This window comes from Rhinolophus ferrumequinum, chromosome X (assembly GCF_004115265.2).
Source record: "Rhinolophus ferrumequinum isolate MPI-CBG mRhiFer1 chromosome X, mRhiFer1_v1.p, whole genome shotgun sequence".
NCBI classification, from domain to species: Eukaryota; Metazoa; Chordata; class Mammalia; order Chiroptera; family Rhinolophidae; genus Rhinolophus; species Rhinolophus ferrumequinum.
Genome location: NC_046284.1, coordinates 89,777,012 through 89,798,768, shown reverse-complemented (window position 1 = coordinate 89,798,768; position 21,757 = coordinate 89,777,012). Strand labels below are relative to the sequence as shown.

Below are 21,757 nucleotides of genomic sequence, written 5' to 3'. Positions count from 1 at the left end.
TCTATAAATTGAGGTGATAATGTAACTAATCTAAAAACGAGACAGGACAATGATTTTAAGTAAGCTGAGATTTCATTACATAGGTGGTATCTTTATAACTCCAAAGCATCTGATCCGAAGTCTACCCTCTGGAGCATGAAATATATGGGTGACGTCAATAAGTGTTAATGAAAACTAGCTTTTGTGCTCACGCAGCACAATGAAATGCTGATTTAAACAAAGCTGGTTAAGATAGGTATGCTGAGGTAATTAGAGGCAAAAGGTCCTGATGTCTGTGATTTACTTTGAAATGCATCAAAAATATAAGAGGAAATGATAGATGGAGAGAGGGATGGATACAATGGAACAAAGCAAATAGAGAAAATCTTTAATGGTAGAATCTACTTGGTAGGTATATATGTTGACTGCACAATCTTTTGAAAATTTTCATTAGAAAATTATGGAAAAAACCGTTAAGCCAGTTTCCATTCTGCTGGACTTGTCAGAACCTTTAATTAGTATATTGCATACCTCCATTAGGGCATATTATGTATACCATTTACATAATTTCTTAGTCTCTATATCTTACGCAAGGACTGGGGATGGAAGTGATTTTTTTGAAGACAGAAATGGTTCCTTACACATTTTTGGAAACACTACTTAAAGAAACAGGGACATTTGATCAATGTGGCTACAACTGGTGGTTGGTTTGTCACAGAACTTGCCTCTCAAGAAAAAAAATTCCTCTTCTCTGTCCCCCAACAAATCAAACATTCTCAACAGCACTACACTACCATTGTCCTTAGGCTGTACATTATCAAGGAGTTGATGTCCAAGACAGGACCTGCTCCTAGAAGAGAAAAAAGCCTAACAGGAGAGGCACCATGGGGGTAGGAAGAGGGAGACCATAATGTATTTGGAAAGGTAGTTTCCTGGGAGGCTGGAAATGTACTAAGTTCAGTCGAGTTATAGAAAAGTGGAAAATGGTGAAATGAAAAGGAAAAAGAGTGTCCCACCAAGAAAAGAACTGGAAGATTCTCTTTCTTCTTTTAGGACATGCAGTGGGATTGCCCAGGGAAAGGCAGGCTGAAGATCGAAGTCCAGGGATCTGAAAAGCCGTGGGGGCAACACCACAGCTGGAGCCCCAAGAAGGGAAAACGTTGGTTGCCACCTCTGATGTGCTATAAATTAGCCAAAGGAAAACCAGATGAGTTGAGTACTTTTGGGAAGCATGGTATTATGGGTTAAATTATGCCCTCCCAAATTCTCAGTATGTTGAAGTCCTAACACCCAAAACCTCAGAATAAGACCTTATTGGGAGATAGGGTTTTTACAGAGGTAAGTAAGTTAAAATAGGGTCATTCGGGTGGGCCCTAATCCAGTATGACTGGTCTACTTATAAAAAGGGGAAATTTGGAGACGAACATGCACACAGGGAGAACATCAAGTGAAGATGAAAGCAGAGATCAGGGTGATGCTTCTACAAACCAAGGAAGGCCAAAGACTGCAATAAACTACCAGAAGCTAGGAGAGACGCATGATACAGGTTGTCCCTCACTCTGTCAGAAGGAACCAATCCTGCCCACACCCTGATCTTGGAGTTCCGGACTATAGGCAATATGTTTCTGTTGTTTGAAGCCACCAAATTTGTGGTTCTTTGTTATTGCAGCTCCAGCAAACCAATACACATAGGAAATTTTATTTTTTAAATATTTTTATTAAAAATATAGTTAGCATACAATATTATATTAATTTCAGGTGTACACAATAGTTATTCAACATTTATATACCTAAAGAAGTGATCACCATAAGTCCAGCAACCATCTGACACTGTACCACGCTATTACAATATTATTGACTATATTCCCTATGCTGTACATTACAACCCCATGACTTACTTGTTTTATACCTGGAAATTTGAACCTCTTATTCCCCTTTACCTTCCCCTCCTTTTTAATTTTTCAGTTACAGTTGACATTCAATATTATTTTATATTAATTTCAGGTGTACAGCATATGATTAGACATTTATATAATTTAAGAAGTGATCCCCCTATCTAGTCTAGCACCCATCTGGCACTATACATAGTTATTACAATATTATTGACTATATTCCCTATGCTTTATTTTACACGCCCATGATTATTTTGTAACTACTAATTTGTACTTCTGAATCCCTTCACCTTTTTCACCGTGCCCCCCAATCCCCTCCTATCTATCACCCCGATAAATCTAGTAGCCCCAGATGGCAAGAACCTTCCCTGGCTGAGCAATATTCCACTGTATATATTACCACCTCCTCTTTATCCATTTTTTTATCAATGGACACCCAGTCTATCTCCACATCTTGGCCATTGTAAACAATGTTACAATTAACATATGGATGCACAGTCCCCTCAAAGTAGTATTTTGGGTTTCTTCGGGTAAATTCCAGGAAGTGAGATTACTGGGGGTTTCTTTGTCTCTTGTTATAACTTTGTTTTAAAATCTATTTCATCTGGTATAAGTATTGCTAACCCAACTTTTTTTGTGTGTGTTTCTTTGCTTGTTTCCATTTTCATGAAATAACTTTTTCCATCCCTTTACTTTCAGTCTGTATGTGTCTTTCAATCTGAAGTGAGTTTCTTGTAGGCAACATAAATAAGGGCTTTGTTTTCTTGTCCATTCAGTCACCCTATGTTTTTTAATTAAATTTATTGGGGTGACAATGGTAAATAAATTACATAGGTTTCAAGTGTACAATTCTATAATACATCATCTATATATCACATTGTGTGCTCACCACCTATGTTTTTTTTTTTAATTTATTGGGGTGACAATTGTTAGTAAAATTACATAGATTTCAGGTGTACAATTCTGTATTACATCACCTATAAATCCCATTGTGTGTTCACCACCCGGAGTCAATTCTTCCATCACCATATATTTGATCCCCCTTACCCTCATCTCCCACCCCCTCCCCCTTACCCTCTGGTAACCACTAAACTATTGTCTGTGTCTATGAGTTCTTGTTTCTCATTTGTTTGTCTTGTTCTTTTGTTGTTTTTGGTTTATATACCACATATCAGTGAAATCATATGGTTCTCTGCTTTTTCTGTCTGACTTGTTTCGCTTAGCATTATACTCTCAAGACCCATCCATGTTGTCACAAATGTTCCTATATCATCTTTTCTTACCGCCGTATAATATTCCATTGTATATATATACCACAACTTCTTTATCCATTTATCTATCGAAGGACATTTTGGTTGTTTCCACTTGTTGGCCACCGTAAACAAAGCTGCAATGAACATTGGAGCACACGTGTCTTTATGTGTAGATGTTTTCAGATTTTTGGGGTAGATACCCAGGAGAGGGATTGCTGGGTCATATGGTAATTCTATTCGCAATTTTTTGAGGAACTGCCACACTGCCTTCCATAAAGGCTACACCAGTCTGCATTCCCACCAACAGTGTATGAGGGTTCCTTTTTCTCCACAGCCTCTCCAACACTTGTTACTATTTGTCTTGTTGAAGATAGACATTCTGACTGGGGTGAGGTGATATCTCATTGTACCTCCCATGTTTTTTATTGGAGCATTTCATCCACTTACATTGAAAGCAATTATTCATAGATATGTAGTTATTGCCATTTTATTATTCATATTTTTTATCTTTTTTTTTTCCATCTTAAAGAAGTCCCTCCCGGTAATACTGGTTTGGTGGTGATGAACTCTTTTAGCTTTTTCTTGTCTGGGAAGCTCTTTATTCGTCTTTCAATTTTAAATGATAGCCTTGCTGGGTAGAGTACCCAGGGTTGTAGGTCCTTGTTTTTCATCACTATGACTATTTCCTGCCAATCCCTTCTGGCCTTCAAAGTTTCTGTTGAGAAATCAGCTAACAGTCTTTGGGAGCTCCCTTGTAGGTAACTAATTGATTTTCTCTTGCTGCTTTTAGGATTCTCTCTTTGTCTTTATTTAACCTTTGCCATTTTAATTATAATGTGTCTAGGTTTGGGCCTGTTTGGGTTCATCTTGTTTGGGACTCTCTGCACTTCCTGGACTTGTATGTCTATTTACTGCACTAGGTTAGGAAAGTTTCCAGTCATTATTTCTTCACATAGATTCTTAATCCTGTGGTTTCTGTCTTCTTCTGGCACCCATATGACGTGACTGTTGTTATGCTTGATGTTGTCCCAGAGATCTTTTCAACTATCCTCATTTTTTTGGATTCTTTTTTCTTTTTGCAGTTCCAATTGAGTGTTCTCTGCTACATTCTCTTCCAAATTGCTGATTTGATACTCTGCTTCATCTAATCTGCTGGTGATTTCATCTTGTGCATTTTTCATTTCAGTTACTGTATTCTTCACTTCTGACTGGTTCTTTTTTATGCTTTCTATGCCCTTTTTTATGCTTGTTGTCTCTTTGTTGAAGTTCTCACTAAGTTCCTTGAGCATCCTTATAACCACTGTTATGCAAGTTGGGTGAGGCAGGCTCTCAATGAATCATCAGGCTGGAGCAGTGGAGCTCACCAGACCAATCAGATTCAGATTTGGCCTGTGAGGGTGAGCTCAACACAGGAAAGATGCCACACACCTGCCAGCTGCACAGAAGGAAGGCCCCACACAGGGAAAATGGGAACTGTTCCTCTAGTCCTCACCCCAAAGTTATACAACTCAGTCTTTCACCATATGTCTCTGACACCCCCATAACCACGGTTCCTCTGCTGGAGACCAGGGTGAGTGCCTGCACAGGCCCTCTAAGAGGATACCTGGGTTTCTGGCAGCCTTCCATCCCACCCAGACCGTCAGAATCCCCACTGTTTTTCACAGCCAAAAGTTGTGGGCACTCCTCTTCCTGGCACCATTCCCCTTGGCTAGGTAGCCTGTTGTGGGGGGCTGGAGTCCCTCACTCCTTTGTAGGGAACCTCTGTGGCAGAGATATCTCTCCCAATTTTCAACCACCGCACATTAATGTGGGACCAGCCTATTTCACGTCTCTGCCCCTCCTACCAGTCTCGACGTGGCTTCTTTATATCCTTAGTTATAAAATTTCTGTTCAGCTAGACTTCAGATGGTTCTCCAGGTTGATTGTTCTATAATTTAGTTGTGATTTCGATGGGTTCATGGGATGAGGCAAGCACAGCATTTTTCTACTCTGCCATCTAATCTGCTGGTGATTTCATCTTGTGCATTTTTCATTTCAGTTACTGTATTCTTCACTTCTGACTGGTTCTTTTTTATGCTTTCTATGTCCTTTTTTATGCTTGTTGTCTCTTTGTTGAAGTTCTCACTAAGTTCCTAAAGCATCCTTATAACCACTGTTATGCAAGTTGGGTGAGGCAGGCACCCAACTTGGATCTCAGGAAATTTTACTTTGTATATTAAGGTAATTTCACTGTTAATTGAACTTTGGGATAACATGGTGATGAAACTCCTAGTTGGCCAGGCTGCCCTGGCATTTTTGTTGTCAGCATTGCTAGTAGGTCGGAAGAGGGGTGCGATGGCAGAGACAGAGCAAAGTTTGCAAGAGGTACTCTTTCTGGACATAGGGAATGAGGCACTAGCCCAAGCAGGTGTTACATGAGCAATTGGGTGATTCTCATGGTAACAAAACTTAAGGATCTGAGTTTCAGCCTTGGGACTGGAAGCAACATAATAAAAGGGAGGCCTTTTCTGATTCAACAGAGAACTAAATAATAAAGACAGTGAGTGAATGATCTAGAACCTAGTTGAGGAATGAAACCTTCTGAAATGGGCATTAAGAAAACAGCCTTTGACAAGATTGTATAATTTCTTTGCTTCATACAAATTCCATAGTATTTTTAGAATGTCTGATGTTTAAGTGTGTCATTAAACTCTACTCAAAAAATTAAATGATAGTCAATGCCATTTATGAAACTATTTAACTTATTGAGTAAAACTCTGGCTTCAGTCTCATTGCTTTTCTCAGTGCCAAGGAAAAGCTGTGACACATCCAGATATGAGAGGTTTCATTTTTCCAGCTCAGGTGCTCCAGGTCTCTGGGCACCAAGACCTGGTAGGATAGAAATGGTGGCAAGTCAAGGGTGTGAACTTGACCGGGAATGAGCTATTTGGAAATGTGTGCATAGGAAAATCTGTCCTTTAAGGTTTTAACCACTTTTAATCAGAAGTCAAAAGAGGTGGAGGAAGCAGTTCTGGCATTAAAATATTAGCCCCAATAATCATGGCCACGCACAATCTGTGTGTTTTTTTTAATCTAACCTGAAAGTCCCGCTTGAAGAGTGTGTAGACTTAGTCGCACATAGGAGTACATGTATAGGTCTGACAACGAAGTTCATGAACTTGTTGCAACGATGTTGCTAACCTTTTTTGATATCAGAAGGATTATTCATTATGAATTTGTACCAACTGGACAAATAGTTAACCAAGTTTACTATTTGGAAGTGCTGAAAAGGTTGCATGAAAAAGTTAAACAAAAATGACATGAACTTTCCTCCAACAATTCATGGCTCTTGCATCACAACAATGCACCAGCTCACATGGCACTGTCTGTGAGGGAGTTTTTAGCCAGTAAACAAATAACTGTATTGGAACGCTCTCCTGATCTGGGCCCCAATGACTTCTTTCTTTACCCAAACATAAAGGAAATATTGAAAAGACATTTTGATGACATTCAGGACATCAAGGCTAATATGATAATAGCTCTGATGGCCATTCCAGAAAAAGAGTTCCAAAATTGCTTTGAAGGGTGGACTAGGTACTGGCGTCAGTGCATAGCTTCCCAAGGGGAGTACTTTGAAGGTGACCATAATGATATTCAGCAATGAGTTATGTAGCAGGTTTTCTAGGATGAGTTCACAAACTTAATTGTCCTACCATGTTTCCCCGAAAATAAGACCGGGTCTTATATTAAGGTTTGCTCCAAAAGACGCATTAGGGCTTATGTTCAGGAGATGTCGTCCTGAAAAATCATGTTAGGGCTTATTTTCTGGTTAGGTCTCATTTTCGCGGAAACACAGTATCTCACATGTGTGTTCAGTGTCTAGCATATGAATGTGTATGTGTGCATGTGTGTGTGTGTGTGTGTGTGTGTGTGTGTGCGCACTGAAGCTCTGCATAGTTAATATACATAACCAGTACAATTACCCAGCAATGGCAGTGGGATGGCAGCAGCAATGCACAAGCTGCCACTGTTCCTGCACTGTCAAAGGTGGTCACCCTTCCTGCTAAAATAGGGAGAAAACTCAAAACCACTATGATAAGTAACTGGAGTTGGAGAAAGAGAACAAGGATTGTGTAAATTCATAACACCAACGATTAGAATTTTTATGCATGTTTTTATTATTGACTAAACTAGAACAGACCTTGTATCCTAGATCAGAATTCTAAACAGGTGAAAAGGGCAATAAAGAAAAAGAGGAGGTATGGTTCTCTTGGCAAACACCATTAAGGTAAATGTCCTGCAAGGAGTGTGAGATAAGGAATGCTGCCAGGAGGGGATAAGGGCAAAGGTGTGTTTTCTGAGAAGCTGCTGTCACATGTTAGCCTTGAAGCTAATCGTCCCTGCTTTATCAGCCCCATGCCTAAGGTCAGCGTCTCTGGCAGCAGCCTAGATCTGAGGCGACAAAATATCTCCTCTATCACCAGAGAAAGATATTAATTACATCCAGGGTTCAGGAATTTGCCCTCAGGGAAAAGAAATCCTACATTACATTTTAAGAAGTGTTCAGCTATTTCACTTCTTATAAAAGAAACTGCTGAAATCCTAGTTTTAAAAATTCAATTATAGCAGCTTTGAGATCATGTTTATATTTATTTTTATTTTATTTTCTCTTATTTGTACCATTTTGCTAAATTTTTTATTGTGTATTTTTTCCTTTTAAAATAGAAAGCAGTGGACCCCAGGCCTTCCCCACACACACACTAGCATCCCACTATCAACAACATTTACTAGAAAGTGCTTTCTAGCACCTCAATACAGACTGCACATTTTGTGACCACCTTGACATAAAATCAGAACTCAGGACAAGGCTGATAGCCCAAAAGCACTTTCCCAAAAGTGTGGTGTGTCTTTCTCTGGGCTCTTCCTTCCTGAGAAAGAAAAAGCGCCTGTCAATCTGGCTACAAAGAATTTTCATCCCATTTCTAGCTGCTCTGGTAAACTACTTCCATCTCACACCTCCCAAGTGCTAGCTGTTGGAAGTGACATTGCCTGGGTTTGTCTCTCAGTTACAGATATTGAGGTTCTGGCAAGATCTTGCCTTCACTTTTCATTCCAAGTCAGGGACTGAAAATCCCTGGGACTGAAAAGCACTGGGGAGCAGGGCAGAGTAGGTAAAGTGTGAAGTGGGCAGGTATAAAACAACAGCCAGGGCAAAGGGCTGTGGAGTACTAAAGACTGTGTACCTTGAACAAAAGCACTAAAATAAAATTTTAAACACTGAAAAGCCATCCCCAAATTATGAGAGACTTGGCCTGTGGACCATCAGTTTAGAACATCTGCTCTAAACCTAATCTGGGCCTAATCTCACTAACAGGGCACCATTTTCCTGTGGCTTCATTGATTCATCAGCTCTCTGCATGACTTCAAAGAAGGCAGCTCTTCCTGTTCCAAAGCAGGGCTCTTCACCAAACCACTAAGTAAATCCCTAGTTTTTATCATATTTAAATGTAGGGATAATTGACAAACTTAAAACCAATGAATGACAAAATCATAGCCATTTTCCCAGATTTTTGTGTCCCAGTCATTTACCCAGGAGTTCATTAGGGTCATAGGGTGGGCCCTAATCCAGTATGACTGGTCTAAACCTTGGGCTTTATCAAGTCTTCCTGGTCCCTCGTCCCATCTTACTATGTCTTGCAAGATCCAGAATGCCCTGGCCCCTGCCAACTTCACTAGTCTCTTATCCTTCTGCTTCCCACTTGCACCCTATATTCTAGCAATACTGAATGCCCACACCACTGTGGTTCTTTCCATACCCCATGCTATTTAGTATTTCTAGGCCTTTGCTCTGCAAGTACGATTTCACCTAATTACACCTCATCCCTCAAAATGTACCTTAAGTTCTAGACAACTTGATCTAACCAAACCCCAGGGTGTGTTAGAAGCCCCAAGTTGGGGTTTCCTTATTAGATCACCTACAATAAAAGTCAAAAGACCATGGTGGGCCAGGAGAAGGGAGGCTGAGGCAGAGTTTGCACCTAAATCCACAAGCATCTTTTGGGAACTCCATATGAGGTGTGATCAAAATACACTGTGAATGTTTAAATTTTAAAAAATGTATTACAGTAAAAGACACATTGCCATTAATCCCCCTCAAAATACCGCCCCCCTCACTTCAAACACACTTATCCCATTATTCTTGCCACTTTCTGAAGCAGTTCTGGAAGTCTTCTTTTGTGTCTTTAGTTGCACTTTTGTGGCTGCCTTGATGTCCTGAATCAATTCAAAACATTTACCTTTCAAGGTCATTTTGACTTTGGGAAAGAGCCAGAAGTCGTACAGCGCCAGATCTGGTGAATAAGGTGGACAAGGACACACCGTAATGTTTTTATTTGACAGAAACTGCCATACCAGAAGTGATGTTTGACACAGAGCCTTTCTGTTGTGATCATAAAATATGGTGAATGTTGCTGCTGAGTGCCACAACAGAAAGGCAGGGATCTTCAATATGGGAAGCGGCGTGATGAACCTTAGCAACAGTGTATGACAAGTTTCAACTTGTTCAGTGCAGTCAGTCGGATGTGAGCTGCGGTTGACAGAGGTGTGTTTTGAAGTGGGCCATAAATCATCCTCCATCATGACAATGCTCCGTGTCACACATCACTTCTGGTACATGGCAATTTCTATCAAATAAAAACATGGTGTGTCCTTATCCACCTTATTCACCGGATCTGGCACTGTGCGACTTCTGGCTCTTCCCCAAAGTCAAAATGATTCAGAACATTGAGCCAGACATGAAAGCACAACTAAAGAAACTCATGAAAGAGGACTTCCAGAACTGCTTCAAAAAATGGCAAGAACAATGGGACAAGTGTGTTTGAAGTGTGTGTGGGGGGGTATTTTGAGGGGGATTAATGGCAATGTGTCTAATAATTTTTTTTTATTTAAACATTCACTGTATTGTTTGATCACACCTCATAATGTCAAACTTTTCACTCAAATTATTTTTGGAAAGAGGCTTTCCCTGTTATTTCTTCCCCCTCTTCTTCCTGTTATTTCATAGCAACAGATTGGAGATATGGTGAAACCTCTCCATGTCTGGCCAAAACCCAGCTTGTGGTTTGATAAAAGATTTAACAGAAAGCCAAAACAAGCCGTCAATGTTTGCAAAGACAAGTCCTCAAATCAAACTTAGATGAAATTACTTACATGTTTATTAAATTCAATGCTTTTTATGGAAAATACTACTTTCAAAAAAAAAAAAAAGGTCATTCTAAATCTTAGTGAGAGGCACTGGATTCAGTTGTCAAGGTTAATATCAGAAGAAAACCTGCCTCACAAAAAGTAACACTAGTGCAAAGAGTTCCAGAAAAACAAAATAACTATTGCTGTCTGGGCAAATTATTTCAGAGGTGTCTGCAGCTGGGATGCAGTCTCCCCATTCACTTTAGGACAACTGCTCAGTTACCCCAAGTTAAAAACTAATCCAGTCACTGTTAGCCAGAATATGTGGATTTCATGCTTAGTGGTGGGCTCCAACCCTTGCCAATCCAATTGTTAAATTCCTTATGTTAAATTGGCTTTGTATTACTTCAAGAAGGAAATTTTCTTAAAAGTTAGACATCTTTCATATTCTGAGCCCGTCATTGGTTGGGCAATCAAATTTATCCCCTTCGTTAGACCTCAATTTCCTGACCTGTAAAAGAGTGAAAATATTTACCCCCGCCTTCATTGAATAGTTGTGAAAAGAAATTGAGGCAAAATATATAAATACTGAGCACATTGCCTATTGCATGGTAAATACCCAACAAATATCTGCTCCATGAATAAACAAGTTCAACTCCTTAGGAAGTATTTAGCTTTGAAATTGGAAGAATTAGGTTCTGACCCCACTTTGTCTCTTAAGCACTGTAAAATCCTGGGCTAGTAACTTCTGAATTCCTCATTTCAGTTTGTAAAACAGGGATGATACCTCGCAGGCAGAGTTGATGCAAAGATTATGTGCACAAAATTACTTGCATATATTGAGCCTACTGTTGCTATCTGGTGATAGTTAGGCCAAGCTTGGGAATTATTCAGGCCTTTACTTCTCCTTCACTTCCATCTCCTTACAAACACTTACTAACAACTTAAGGATTTTTACAGCATCTCTCATCATCCTTTGATTCAGTGTAGGTAATTTTTCTATAGATGTCTTACTATATAGGCATAACCTCCCAGGTTTTAATATTTCTTCCAACTGTGCATCACACGAAAAAAATGACTGGATCTTAAACTACCTTCTTTTTAACCTATAACAAAACAAATGGATAAATTGTATCATGGATTGGACAAATGCCCACCGACCATAGCAGAGAAGGGTAAAGCAATTTTTTCTCTGTTGGTAACATTTTTATGGACTTGGAGCAATCTATAAAGCACTATCTTTTGATTAATCATCATCCGAAAGAATATTTTAACATCTCTTTACTAAAGTTAAGAACATTGTATTTGACAGATAACTTCATGCAATTAAATGAATGACATTTTTGAACCTTAGTGTGTCATTTCCCATTGTCCAAATGGCTATTTCATACCTTTTCTTCTCAAACTTCCTACATGATATCACCCCCCAGCCCTATTCAGCTGATGATTCTGCTTAATTTTTTATTGAGAAAAACGAAAGAACTCATTCATCTTTCCACAATAAATCTATCTATATACCTTCACCTGTGCCTGCATGTGCTGTTTTATCTCCTACGAATTAAATGAAGTGGCTTGTTTAATGAAGCCAACCCTCCCCCACTCTTTTTGGGTTTTATTCCTCCCAGGGCTTTGATCCTCTAATCATATACTTTTTCTCCGCATCATCAATTTCTCCCTCTCTCCTGGATCACTGTCATCAGAGCATAACCCTGCTCTGCTATATCCCATCTTCAAAAAACTGAACTGTGGCTCAACATCTCCTTTTAGTTACAACTGCTTCCCTCTACATCTCTTTATAGCACTTCTTCAAAGAGTTATCTATACACGTTGCTGCCTCTATTTACCTTACTCCAGTCAGACTTTCATCCCTACTATTCCACCTAGACGGCTCTTGTCAAGGATGCCGGTGATTTTCATATTGCCAAATGCAAAGGTCAAGACTTTGTCTTTAAATTATTTGATCTCTTAGCAGCTTTTAGTCTTTTCCTCCTTGTCCCACTGTCTTCACTTTGTTTCTGGGCCACACACCTCTGGATACTTCCCTTCCCAATCTCTAAATGTTGGAAAGCCCCGGAACTCAGTTCTTGTACCTCTTTTTTTTTTTAATCATTCCAAGATTGTCTCACCAAATCCCATAGCCCTGAAGCTTCAAGCTTGATATTAACTGTCTACTTATTTGTGCCTTCAGCTATTTAACAATCATCTCAAACTTAACATATCCCAAACAGAGCTCGCAAGTCCCTCCCCCAAATCAGTTCTTTTCCCATCTTTTCCATCTCAGTAATGGTACCACAGTTCACCCAATTATTCAGGCCAAAATCCAGGAATCATCCTTGATTCTTTTTTTCCCTGACCACTCTGTCCCCCAATCGATACATCAGTAAGTCAATTCTACCTGCATACAACCATTTTTTACCACCATTACTATTACTACCAAGGTCTAAGATGATATCTCTCCTTTGGACTTTTGTATAGTCTTCCAACTATTTTCACTCTTCCTTCTCTTAAGTTTTCAATTTACACAGCAAAGAATATCTTTTGAAACAAAATCAAATTCACGACAGTTCCCTGTTTTAAATCTTCCAATGACTTACATTAAAAAGAGGCAATCCCACCACATTACTTAACTAACGAGGCCCCATATGACCTCATTCTTGCCTACTTATCTTGTCTTACTACCCTTTGCTCATTCCACTCTAGCTATATTGATTTTCTTTCTGTTCCTTGAACATATGAAAGCTGTTCCCAAAATAGGGGCTTTGCACCAACTGTTCCCATTTCTTGTAATACTCTTCCTCCTGATATTTATATGTTCAACATCTCAGATCTGAGCGTACACCTCATCTCTAAGAAAGAGGCATTTCCTGACTCTGTTCCATCTCCTCATCTATTTTATTTTTCATGCATTACCTACCACTGGCAGTACTTTGTATATATGTATTCATGTATATAGGTAAGTAGGTATTTATTTGGTTGATTCATTGGTTATTTATTGTGTGACACTCCTCACCAGATTATAAATTCTGTGAGGACAGGGAAATCACTTGTTTTGTTTCCTGTTTTATCCCCAATACCTGGAAGAATATCTGGCACATCTTCAATAAATATTTGCTGCTGGCATGAAAGAAATCAGACAAGTCAATTAATTTAGCTGTGAAGGATGAAGAGAGGCTCATTTTAATAGTTTTATCACAATGCAGTTCTACTCAAAATCTGATGCATCACAAAATTTATTTTAATGTCAATGTGAACATTTAGTCACAAATACCCTTTAAAATTTTGAACCCCAACTTTTGTGTTCCAAATAGGTTTTTAATTACAAATGTAGTACAACATTTTTGCAAGGGAAAAATGTACCAATATAAAAATGGAGTCTCCCAACTGGACATGGATTCAAACAGGTCTCCAAATATTGACAGTACATGTCAGCTCCACAACCTGTCTGCTTCACATCTAGAGTCTACAGAGATTCCTTTAATCAATAACACCATCTTGGCATTGGTTAGAAAATTAAACTGCTTCCTTTGCCGAGCATCTGATGTTTTAGAGGTATTTTAAGGGTTTTGTTAAATATTAATTCCTCTACGGAATTTAAATTCTACACTTGTAGCATTGGATTAAAGAACAGAAAGGTACCTGGTCTATGTTGTACTAGCTACTTACAGAAATTTCTTTTTTTTTTTTTTATAAAGAACCCAGAGGTTGATTACAATCTTTTTTTTTCTTTTTTCTTTTTTTAAACTGGTTTCAGGTGTACAAAACAACGTAGGATTAGACATTTATATACCTCACAAAGTGATATTTCTTATATATTAAATGTCTTAATATTATGCTCTTGCTGAAACTGTGTGTGTGTGTGTGTGTGTGTGTGTGTGTGTTTAAATACCTTAAACAAACTCTCTGTAAATACCTTAAACAAACTCTCTGTACTCCCAAGCTGTGGGCATAACCCAAAACTGTAATATCAATCAGCATTCCAAGTTGAAAGATGAAGCCATCTCTAATGAGAGAGGGTAATTCCATTTTATTGAAAGGAGGTGTAATCCAGACCTGGGGATCCCGTGATCCTTCACAAATTCTTCTTAGACAAAGGAGCAAACATAACTGAAAATGCCAATGTCACCATTTACACCAGTGGTTGCAAAAATACCTTTAAAAGCCTTTAGTAGCAAAATTCTAAATCTGGAAAATTATGTTGTGATGTTATGTTCTTCTGTGCCCGTTTGTCTTTCTGGATTTCTGTTTGATTCCACAAGGTTTTATTTCTGGGGGCCTTTACTATGTGTGTATCTTTGTGTGTGTGTGTGTGTGTAGGGGAGGTTTGTCTCCATGTACATTCTTAGCTCTGTGTCTTACTACATCCATCTGTATCCCATACTCCCCCAGTTCCTTTTGTTTCTCTTCACTGACCCAAATGCAAAGCCAATAATTATTTGTTTCCCATTTGTTGACTTTGCTGAAAATATACAGAGATTTGGGACTCATTTTAGTACAAGCAAGTTTTCAAACCACTGAGTCCCCCTGAAGGCTTGTAAAAGTAGTAGAATCACAACACAAACTTTACGTAGAATAATAACACAAGGAAAACATGTTCCAGGAAGTCAATGCTTGAATTAGGCCATTTTAATTGCAATATCAGATTCATCCTATGGCTATGGGCCATATAGCTGGGTGTGAAATCTGTACACTGAAAGTGGTTGAGAGGCTCACAGAAGACTACATGCATTGCAAGGACATAATGGTCCGCAAACACAGAACATTTAAATATCTTGGCTAAAATGTTTCTAGTATGAGTTACGTATCAGTTCAGAAACATAAACTTAAACACTGGTTTATTTAAAAAGAAGAATGGATTCTACTCATATTCTAACCACAAGTCAAGGAAAAAAGTAAAATAAAGATAGCCCTACCAAAAAATGTAATTGAATAATAGACACAAGAAAAATGTTCAACTTTACTAGTAATTAAAAATGAAAAAAAAAAGATTTTCACCTCTCAGTTTGAGAAACTGAGAAATACCATGTTCACTCTCAATTTGAGATAGATTGATTAAGAAAAGGATGATATTAAATGCTGCTAACAATGTGATGTAACAAAGCTGACTAGAATAGTAATTGGTAAGATGCTTGAGGAAAGCAATTTGGCAGTAACTATCAAAAACTTTAAACTGTCCATATCTTTAAATTAGAAATTATTACTTCATGATTCAATTCTAAGAAATAATACCAAAATGGAAAAAAATGATTATTTCTAAAGATCTTTAGTGAAATATTAATTATAATAACAATACACACGTGAAACATAAATGTCTAATAATCTGGTATTAGTTAAGTAAGCTATGGTACACCTATTTGACATTAATTAAATTATGTTCATAAAGACTGTAATGTGGAAAATATTTAATTTTTAATTTCAGGTGAAAAGATATAAAATTTTTTCTGTAATATGACTATAAATACACGTGTGGTGCATGCACGCGCGCACACACACACAGAGAAAAACAAATGCAAGAAAAAAGGCTGGAAGAAAATATATGTTAAGAGTGTTTGTCTTTAGAAGGCAAGATTTAAAATTAAACTTATAAAAATAATTCATTCACACTTAGTAACAAAAAAAGCTTATTTACTCATGATACCATGTGAGTAATTTCATTGACTGGACTATATCCAGGATTCGCTATATAAGTGATTGACTTTTTGTTATAAATTTATACTTTCTAGAGACAAAAAATTAAGCACTTAGAGTCACATAAGCGCAAAACTTCTCTATAAATCACAGTCTATCTCCCTTTATATTGTCACTAACCCTTCCTATTTCAGAAAAAAAAAATTGTATGCAAGTGAATTGATAGAAGTGTTTTCCCAAAGGTCAACTCTATATCAAATCAAATAAAAATAAACTCAACCACTTGATATTTTATGAAATTTACTTCAATTACAACCTAATGATCAGATTGGGGAAAAGAGAGAAAGATGTACCTTATTTTCTCAAGGCTCAGGAGCTGTTTACTTTAATGGCTTTTTCTTTGAAAACCATCTTTATTAGATTACCCTGTAAATTCTGGAACTTAATAACATTGTTTATATTGTGCTTTCTAAACTGATGAATACAGAGTAATTATTGTTCACCAATTAAGGGATTGAATTTGGCATTATGATCTGTAACTCCAGGCTCATGGACCAACTAAAATGCCCCAACATTTGTATGAAAACTCTGACTAAGGAAAATGCTTATTACATGTTAAATATAATACACAAATATATTCATGTAAATATACACATTTTATGTATAAGTATATACTTAAATATACATATAAGTATTTTCTTTGGTCAGGGTTTTCATGTAAACATTGGAATATTTTGCCTAAAGGATCTCTTCCAGCCCTAACCATCTGTAAATATGTTAAAAACCATTAAATTATATCCTTTAAATTAGTGAAGTGTAGGGTATGTGAAATATACTGGAGGTGCCAAAAAATGTATACAAGTAAACACTTGGGTCAACATTGCTCAAGCAGCAGTTCACCGTAATCAGAAGTATCTGGATGCTGATGGTAACCACTTTGAGCACCTCTTGAAGTCAAAGGTGACTTGTATTCATCTTTTGTTATTGGTATATATTATTACAATTTTTAATCGGGTTTCCTTTCTTCAAATGTGTATAGATTTTTTTGGCACTGTGTGTGTGTGTATCAATAAAGACGTTATTTAAAAATCTTAAGATGAAATTTTAGAACTTTATAAAGTTTATCATTACTTTTTAAAGTTATTTTGAGGTTTTGGTGAAAGATGTAGCAGGTGTTGTCAATGTACCACCCATATTCTCTCTTCATTCACTGGTACTTGAGCCTATGACTGACTCTGCCTAAGGGCTTATTTATGGCTGCAGATTGCCACCTAACACATTAAGTACCTCAGCTGCCTCACACCTCAATGGGGACAACTGAGAAGTATCCTACACTGTCTCCCCGAGGTCCCCAGCAGGACTGAGTTCTGGTCACCCACAGTGGAAACAGGCTTGATTGAATATGCACCCTCTCTTGACTTCCTCCCTTCTTCTACTGGTGTTTGCTGAGATCACTTCCCAAATAAATGACTTGCACTCATATCCTGTCTCAGGGTCAGCTTCTAAGGGAAGCCAAGACAAGATATACGTTACCCTTTCTTTCCTTCTCAAATAATATGCTTATCTTGCTCCACTAGAACAAGCTGAAATGATAATTGGTTAAGTAATTAAAAGAAAATTTATTTGGTTATATGTTTAGCCAACACAGAGAGATAGATTTAGAATTAGATTTTGTTGACTTGTGTTTACGAATAATGCCCAATTTCCGTATATTTCTGTAAAAGCTGCAGCCAATATTTACACACTAAACTGCATGGAAAATGTGGTGGTGTCTGGAGCAGGGCTCTCTGGAGCCACTGCTTTCCCTGAGGGGTCAGAGAAGAAGACTCTGAGGCCTCAGACTACAGGTGTAGGAGCAGCAGCTCCCAGTGCAATGCTGTGGAAGAGGCATCTACCGCATCTCCAGCCCATGGGAACAGCAACAAGGGCTTCAGGATAGCACAGCAGGGACATTGGAGCTGGCAGACACTAGTACATGGAAAGTTCCAGAATCAGCCAAGTTTTGGTGAGTTGGGACCACTCCTTGTCCTCTGGGGTTGTTTGCATGACAGCCCTACTCAGAGGGACAGAAAAGAAGACACCATGGAAGCACTGTCATAAAGGTATAAAAAGCATAAAATTGGGAAAATTTGTTGGGACTCCTACATATTAAATTTTTGCTGAAAAGTTTGGTGAAAATATCAGGTCTTTTCTGAAAACAGTGAACACTATGAATTAGCAAAAAGACACCAACTAACAAACAAGAAACTCATAATGCACATAACAAGTGTATGACTGTTTCATTTTAGGTGTTATATTTTCCAATGTATGCCACCTTCCTAGCTTATATTTTATGATATTTCCCTGACCTGAAGCCCTTGGAGCCAAATGAATTTCAGAACTTTGAATTTTTCAGATTTTAGAGAGACAAAATAGTACATAGGTATATATTATATAATAGTCCTAGTGACAACTGGAACAACCACCCTGACATCATCTGCATTATTATGTCTGCAGTAAAACATATGACTAATAGTAAAGTAGACACATCAGTTCTGGTCAGGTTTTGCTGAAAGCTCCAGAAAATACTTTCAATTTTCATAGCTCTGGGTGTTTGGGAAATGCAGATAATGGACTGTGGCCTGTACTATGGTAGATTAGAACCATAGCTGCAATTAAATAAGTGCTGAGGACATGGGTGTTGCAAATGGGACAGGAAAATTTAGGTACTTTATAATTTTAACTTAAGCTAATATTTACCACTCACAAGTAAGTGTCTGGAGACCAATTTCTATTAAAAACTATCCCAAAATTCCAGCTAAGCACTAAATGTCAAGACAATTTGTAGTAAAAAAGTAATTTGATAAATTTCAAAATGGAGAAATCTGTGTGTACGATTGTAACCTAGATCTCTGCATATATGCTCTCTGAACAAAATATGCTCTGGAATAATTCTTCCTGGGAATCTCTAAGATGAGAAATTTGTCTAAGTCCAGAGTAGAAGGTTCAAGGGCATTTTGTATACCAGTGAAGGTATACAATTATGTGAAAAGCCTTCTCCAAAGTCACCCATAGAAAATTTTAGAGGTAATCTACTGGGTTTAGCCCTCCATGGTTTTGCAAATGTCAATAAAAATGACTTAAATTAATAATAATAATAATAAAAGAAAATGGGACAGGAAGACTCGGGGAAAATGAAATCACCCTCTTCATTAAAAATATAATTTTCCTAGCCAACGAGGTGGTTTAATAATTATTAACCCATCATACAACTATATTAAAGTACAGATAACCCCTGTATAACACGGCACTTCTATAACACGGTTTCGCTCTAACTAGGTTCAAGCATTGGGGGGAAACCCTCGTACAACATGGCATCCTTAGAACACGGTTTCAGTCTAACACGGTTTGAGAATTAGAGAAATCCCCGAACAACAAGGAGCATAATAAGAGCTTTTAAGAGCAAAAAAAATCTCATTTGAAATTAGGGAAATCCCCGAATAATATGGAACGTAATAAAAGCTTTTAAGAGCAGAAAATAACTCATTTGAAACTTTTCATTCGAGCATTGATGTCGTATCAGATTTGACTGCAGAATTTTAAAATTTATTAGAATTTTAAACCTATTTTGTTCATGGAGTATTAAGTTCAGAGGATGAAGATACCTTGTCAAAAAAGAAAATGCCTTCAGTTAGAGGTGCTTAGTAGTGATGACAAAGAAAACACTATTTAATACATATTAATATGCTATACTTTGGGTGAAAATTGCTTTAATAAAGATATTTCTCTTAATTATAAAAATAATGTTTTTATAATGTTTTTCCTAAATTTTTGGAACCTCGCTCCCTTTTTTGTACTAGTTCTTTGTTTCGTATAACACAGATTCGCATAACACGGCATTTTAGAAACTTAACAGCCATGTTATACGGGAGTTATCTGTTACTCAGAAAAGAGGGACAACACAGAAAGGTCCAAATGCAATTTAAAATCCAAAGTTCTAGCTCTTCCTCGGCACTGCCTATGGTGGTGGCAGCCATCTCCTACTTGGCATCATGGCTGCCCTCAGACCACTGGCGAAGCTCAAGATCGTCAAAAAGAGGATCAAGAAGTTCAACCTGCACCAATCAGACCGATACATCAAAATTAAGCATAACTGGTGGAAACTCAGAGGCACTGACAATAGGGTGTGCAGAAGATTCAAGGGCCAGATCGTGATGCTCAGCACTGGTTATGGGAGTAACAAGAAAACAGAGCACATGCTGCCCAGTGGCTTTCGGAAGTTCCTGGTCCACTACATCAAGGAACTTGAAGTGCTGCTGATGTGCAACACATCTTACTGTGCTGAGATTGCTCAGAACATCTCCTCAAAGAACTGCAAAGCCATTGTGGAAAGAGCAGCCCAGCTGGCCATCGTCACCAATCCCAACACCAGGCTGCACAGCAAAGAAAATGAATAAACAGCTTGTGTGCACATTGTATTTGTGTTAATAAAACCATAAAATTCTGCCCAAAAAATCCAAAGTTCTAAATTTAGTTCTCAAAGACTCAATAAGCCAAACAATATTTACTGTGAACCTACCAGGTATAGGCACTGTGCGAGGTGGAGAAGGAAACAGAGGGCCCATTGCCCCTGGAGCTTATAATAGGGAGGGCAGAAAAGGTATAAAACCAGGTGCCACAGAAAGGTACAACTGGGAAGGGTAGTGTAGTTTGCAAAAGGCTATCAGATAAGGAGACCCCAAAATAGTGAATTTTAAAATAAATTCTAGAAGATGGTCAAGAATTACCAAAGTGGTAGATGGGAGAGAGGGGAGCTAGGCAGAGATTCCACACGAAGAAGAGCAAGTGCAAAGGCCGGAGACTGTGGTAGATTATTCAAGGACTTGAAAGTGGGCCAGTGTGGCTGCAGAGGAAATGGAAGACAGTGGTGGGGGGTGAGGCTTCCGAGGTAGGCAGGGCTCAGGTATGGGCAGTTTGCTTGGGCCACAGTCTTCACTTCAGACTTTACCTTGCAGTTAATGGGAAACCACTAAAGGGTTTAAAGCAGAAGAGTGACCTCATTAGATTTATATTTAAGAAAGATTGCCCTGCCAGGAGAAAAGTCTGGAAGGATACATGCCAGGCTGTTAACACGGGTCACCTCAAGAGGGTTAGGATGGGGTGAAGGCCAACTGATAATCAGCTTTGTCTTTGAACAACTTCATTTCCTTCACTTCTGACAATAAACACTTTTTTGTAGCTTAAAAATATCAAAGTTAACTTTGTTTTCCCATTAAAAACAAACTATTCTTCCTTCAGTGTCAGAATGAACTGGGTGGATGAACCCTTGAAGACATTATGCTAAATGAAATAAGCCAGACACAAAAGGACAAATCCTATATGATTCCACTGATATGAAGTTCCCAAAGTAGTTAAATTGATAGAGACAGAAAGCAGAATGGGGGGTGCCAGGGGGTGAAGAGAACAAGGAATTGGGAGTTAGTGTTTAATGGGCACAGAGTTTCAGTTTAAGATGATGACAAAATTCTCGAGATGGATGGTGGTGATGGTTGCACAACAATGTGAATGTACTTAATGCTGCTGAATTGTACACTTAAAAATGGTTCAAATGTTACATTTTGTGCTATATATATTTTATCACAATAAAAAAGGAAAAAAGCAGACTGGAGAATGGCTGGACGGAATGGTGAGATGTAAATGAGCAGACTCTGGGAAGTACAGTGGTCCACATGAGAAACCCCAGATCAGGAGGGGTACGAAAACAGTGAGGTGGACAGGTCAGAGCTATATTTTGAAACTGGAGGATATGGAGAAAAGGGAACCCTTATATACTGTTGGTGGAATTGTAAATTAGTGCAGCTACGA

At 38.2% G+C, this 21,757-nt stretch overlaps 2 protein-coding genes across 2 annotated transcripts in view; one reads left to right on the top strand and one right to left on the bottom strand.

Annotated features, from left to right (window-relative positions):
• Positions 1–21,757, bottom strand: part of MAOB (monoamine oxidase B) — a 161,618-nt gene that overhangs the window by 114,898 nt on the left and 24,963 nt on the right. The gene's annotated exons all lie outside the window — the stretch shown is intronic.
• Positions 19,900–20,349, top strand: LOC117027715 (60S ribosomal protein L32-like). Its single transcript, XM_033115763.1, has one exon. The coding sequence runs from the start codon at positions 19,945–19,947 to the stop codon at positions 20,347–20,349; it is 405 nt and encodes a 134-aa protein (XP_032971654.1). The 5' UTR covers positions 19,900–19,944.

What these genes read in the sequence shown, in the direction of transcription:
- LOC117027715 (XM_033115763.1), top strand. Translation starts at nt 19,945, where the DNA reads ATGGCTGCCCTCAGACCACTGGCGAAGCTCAAGATCGTCAAAAAGAGG.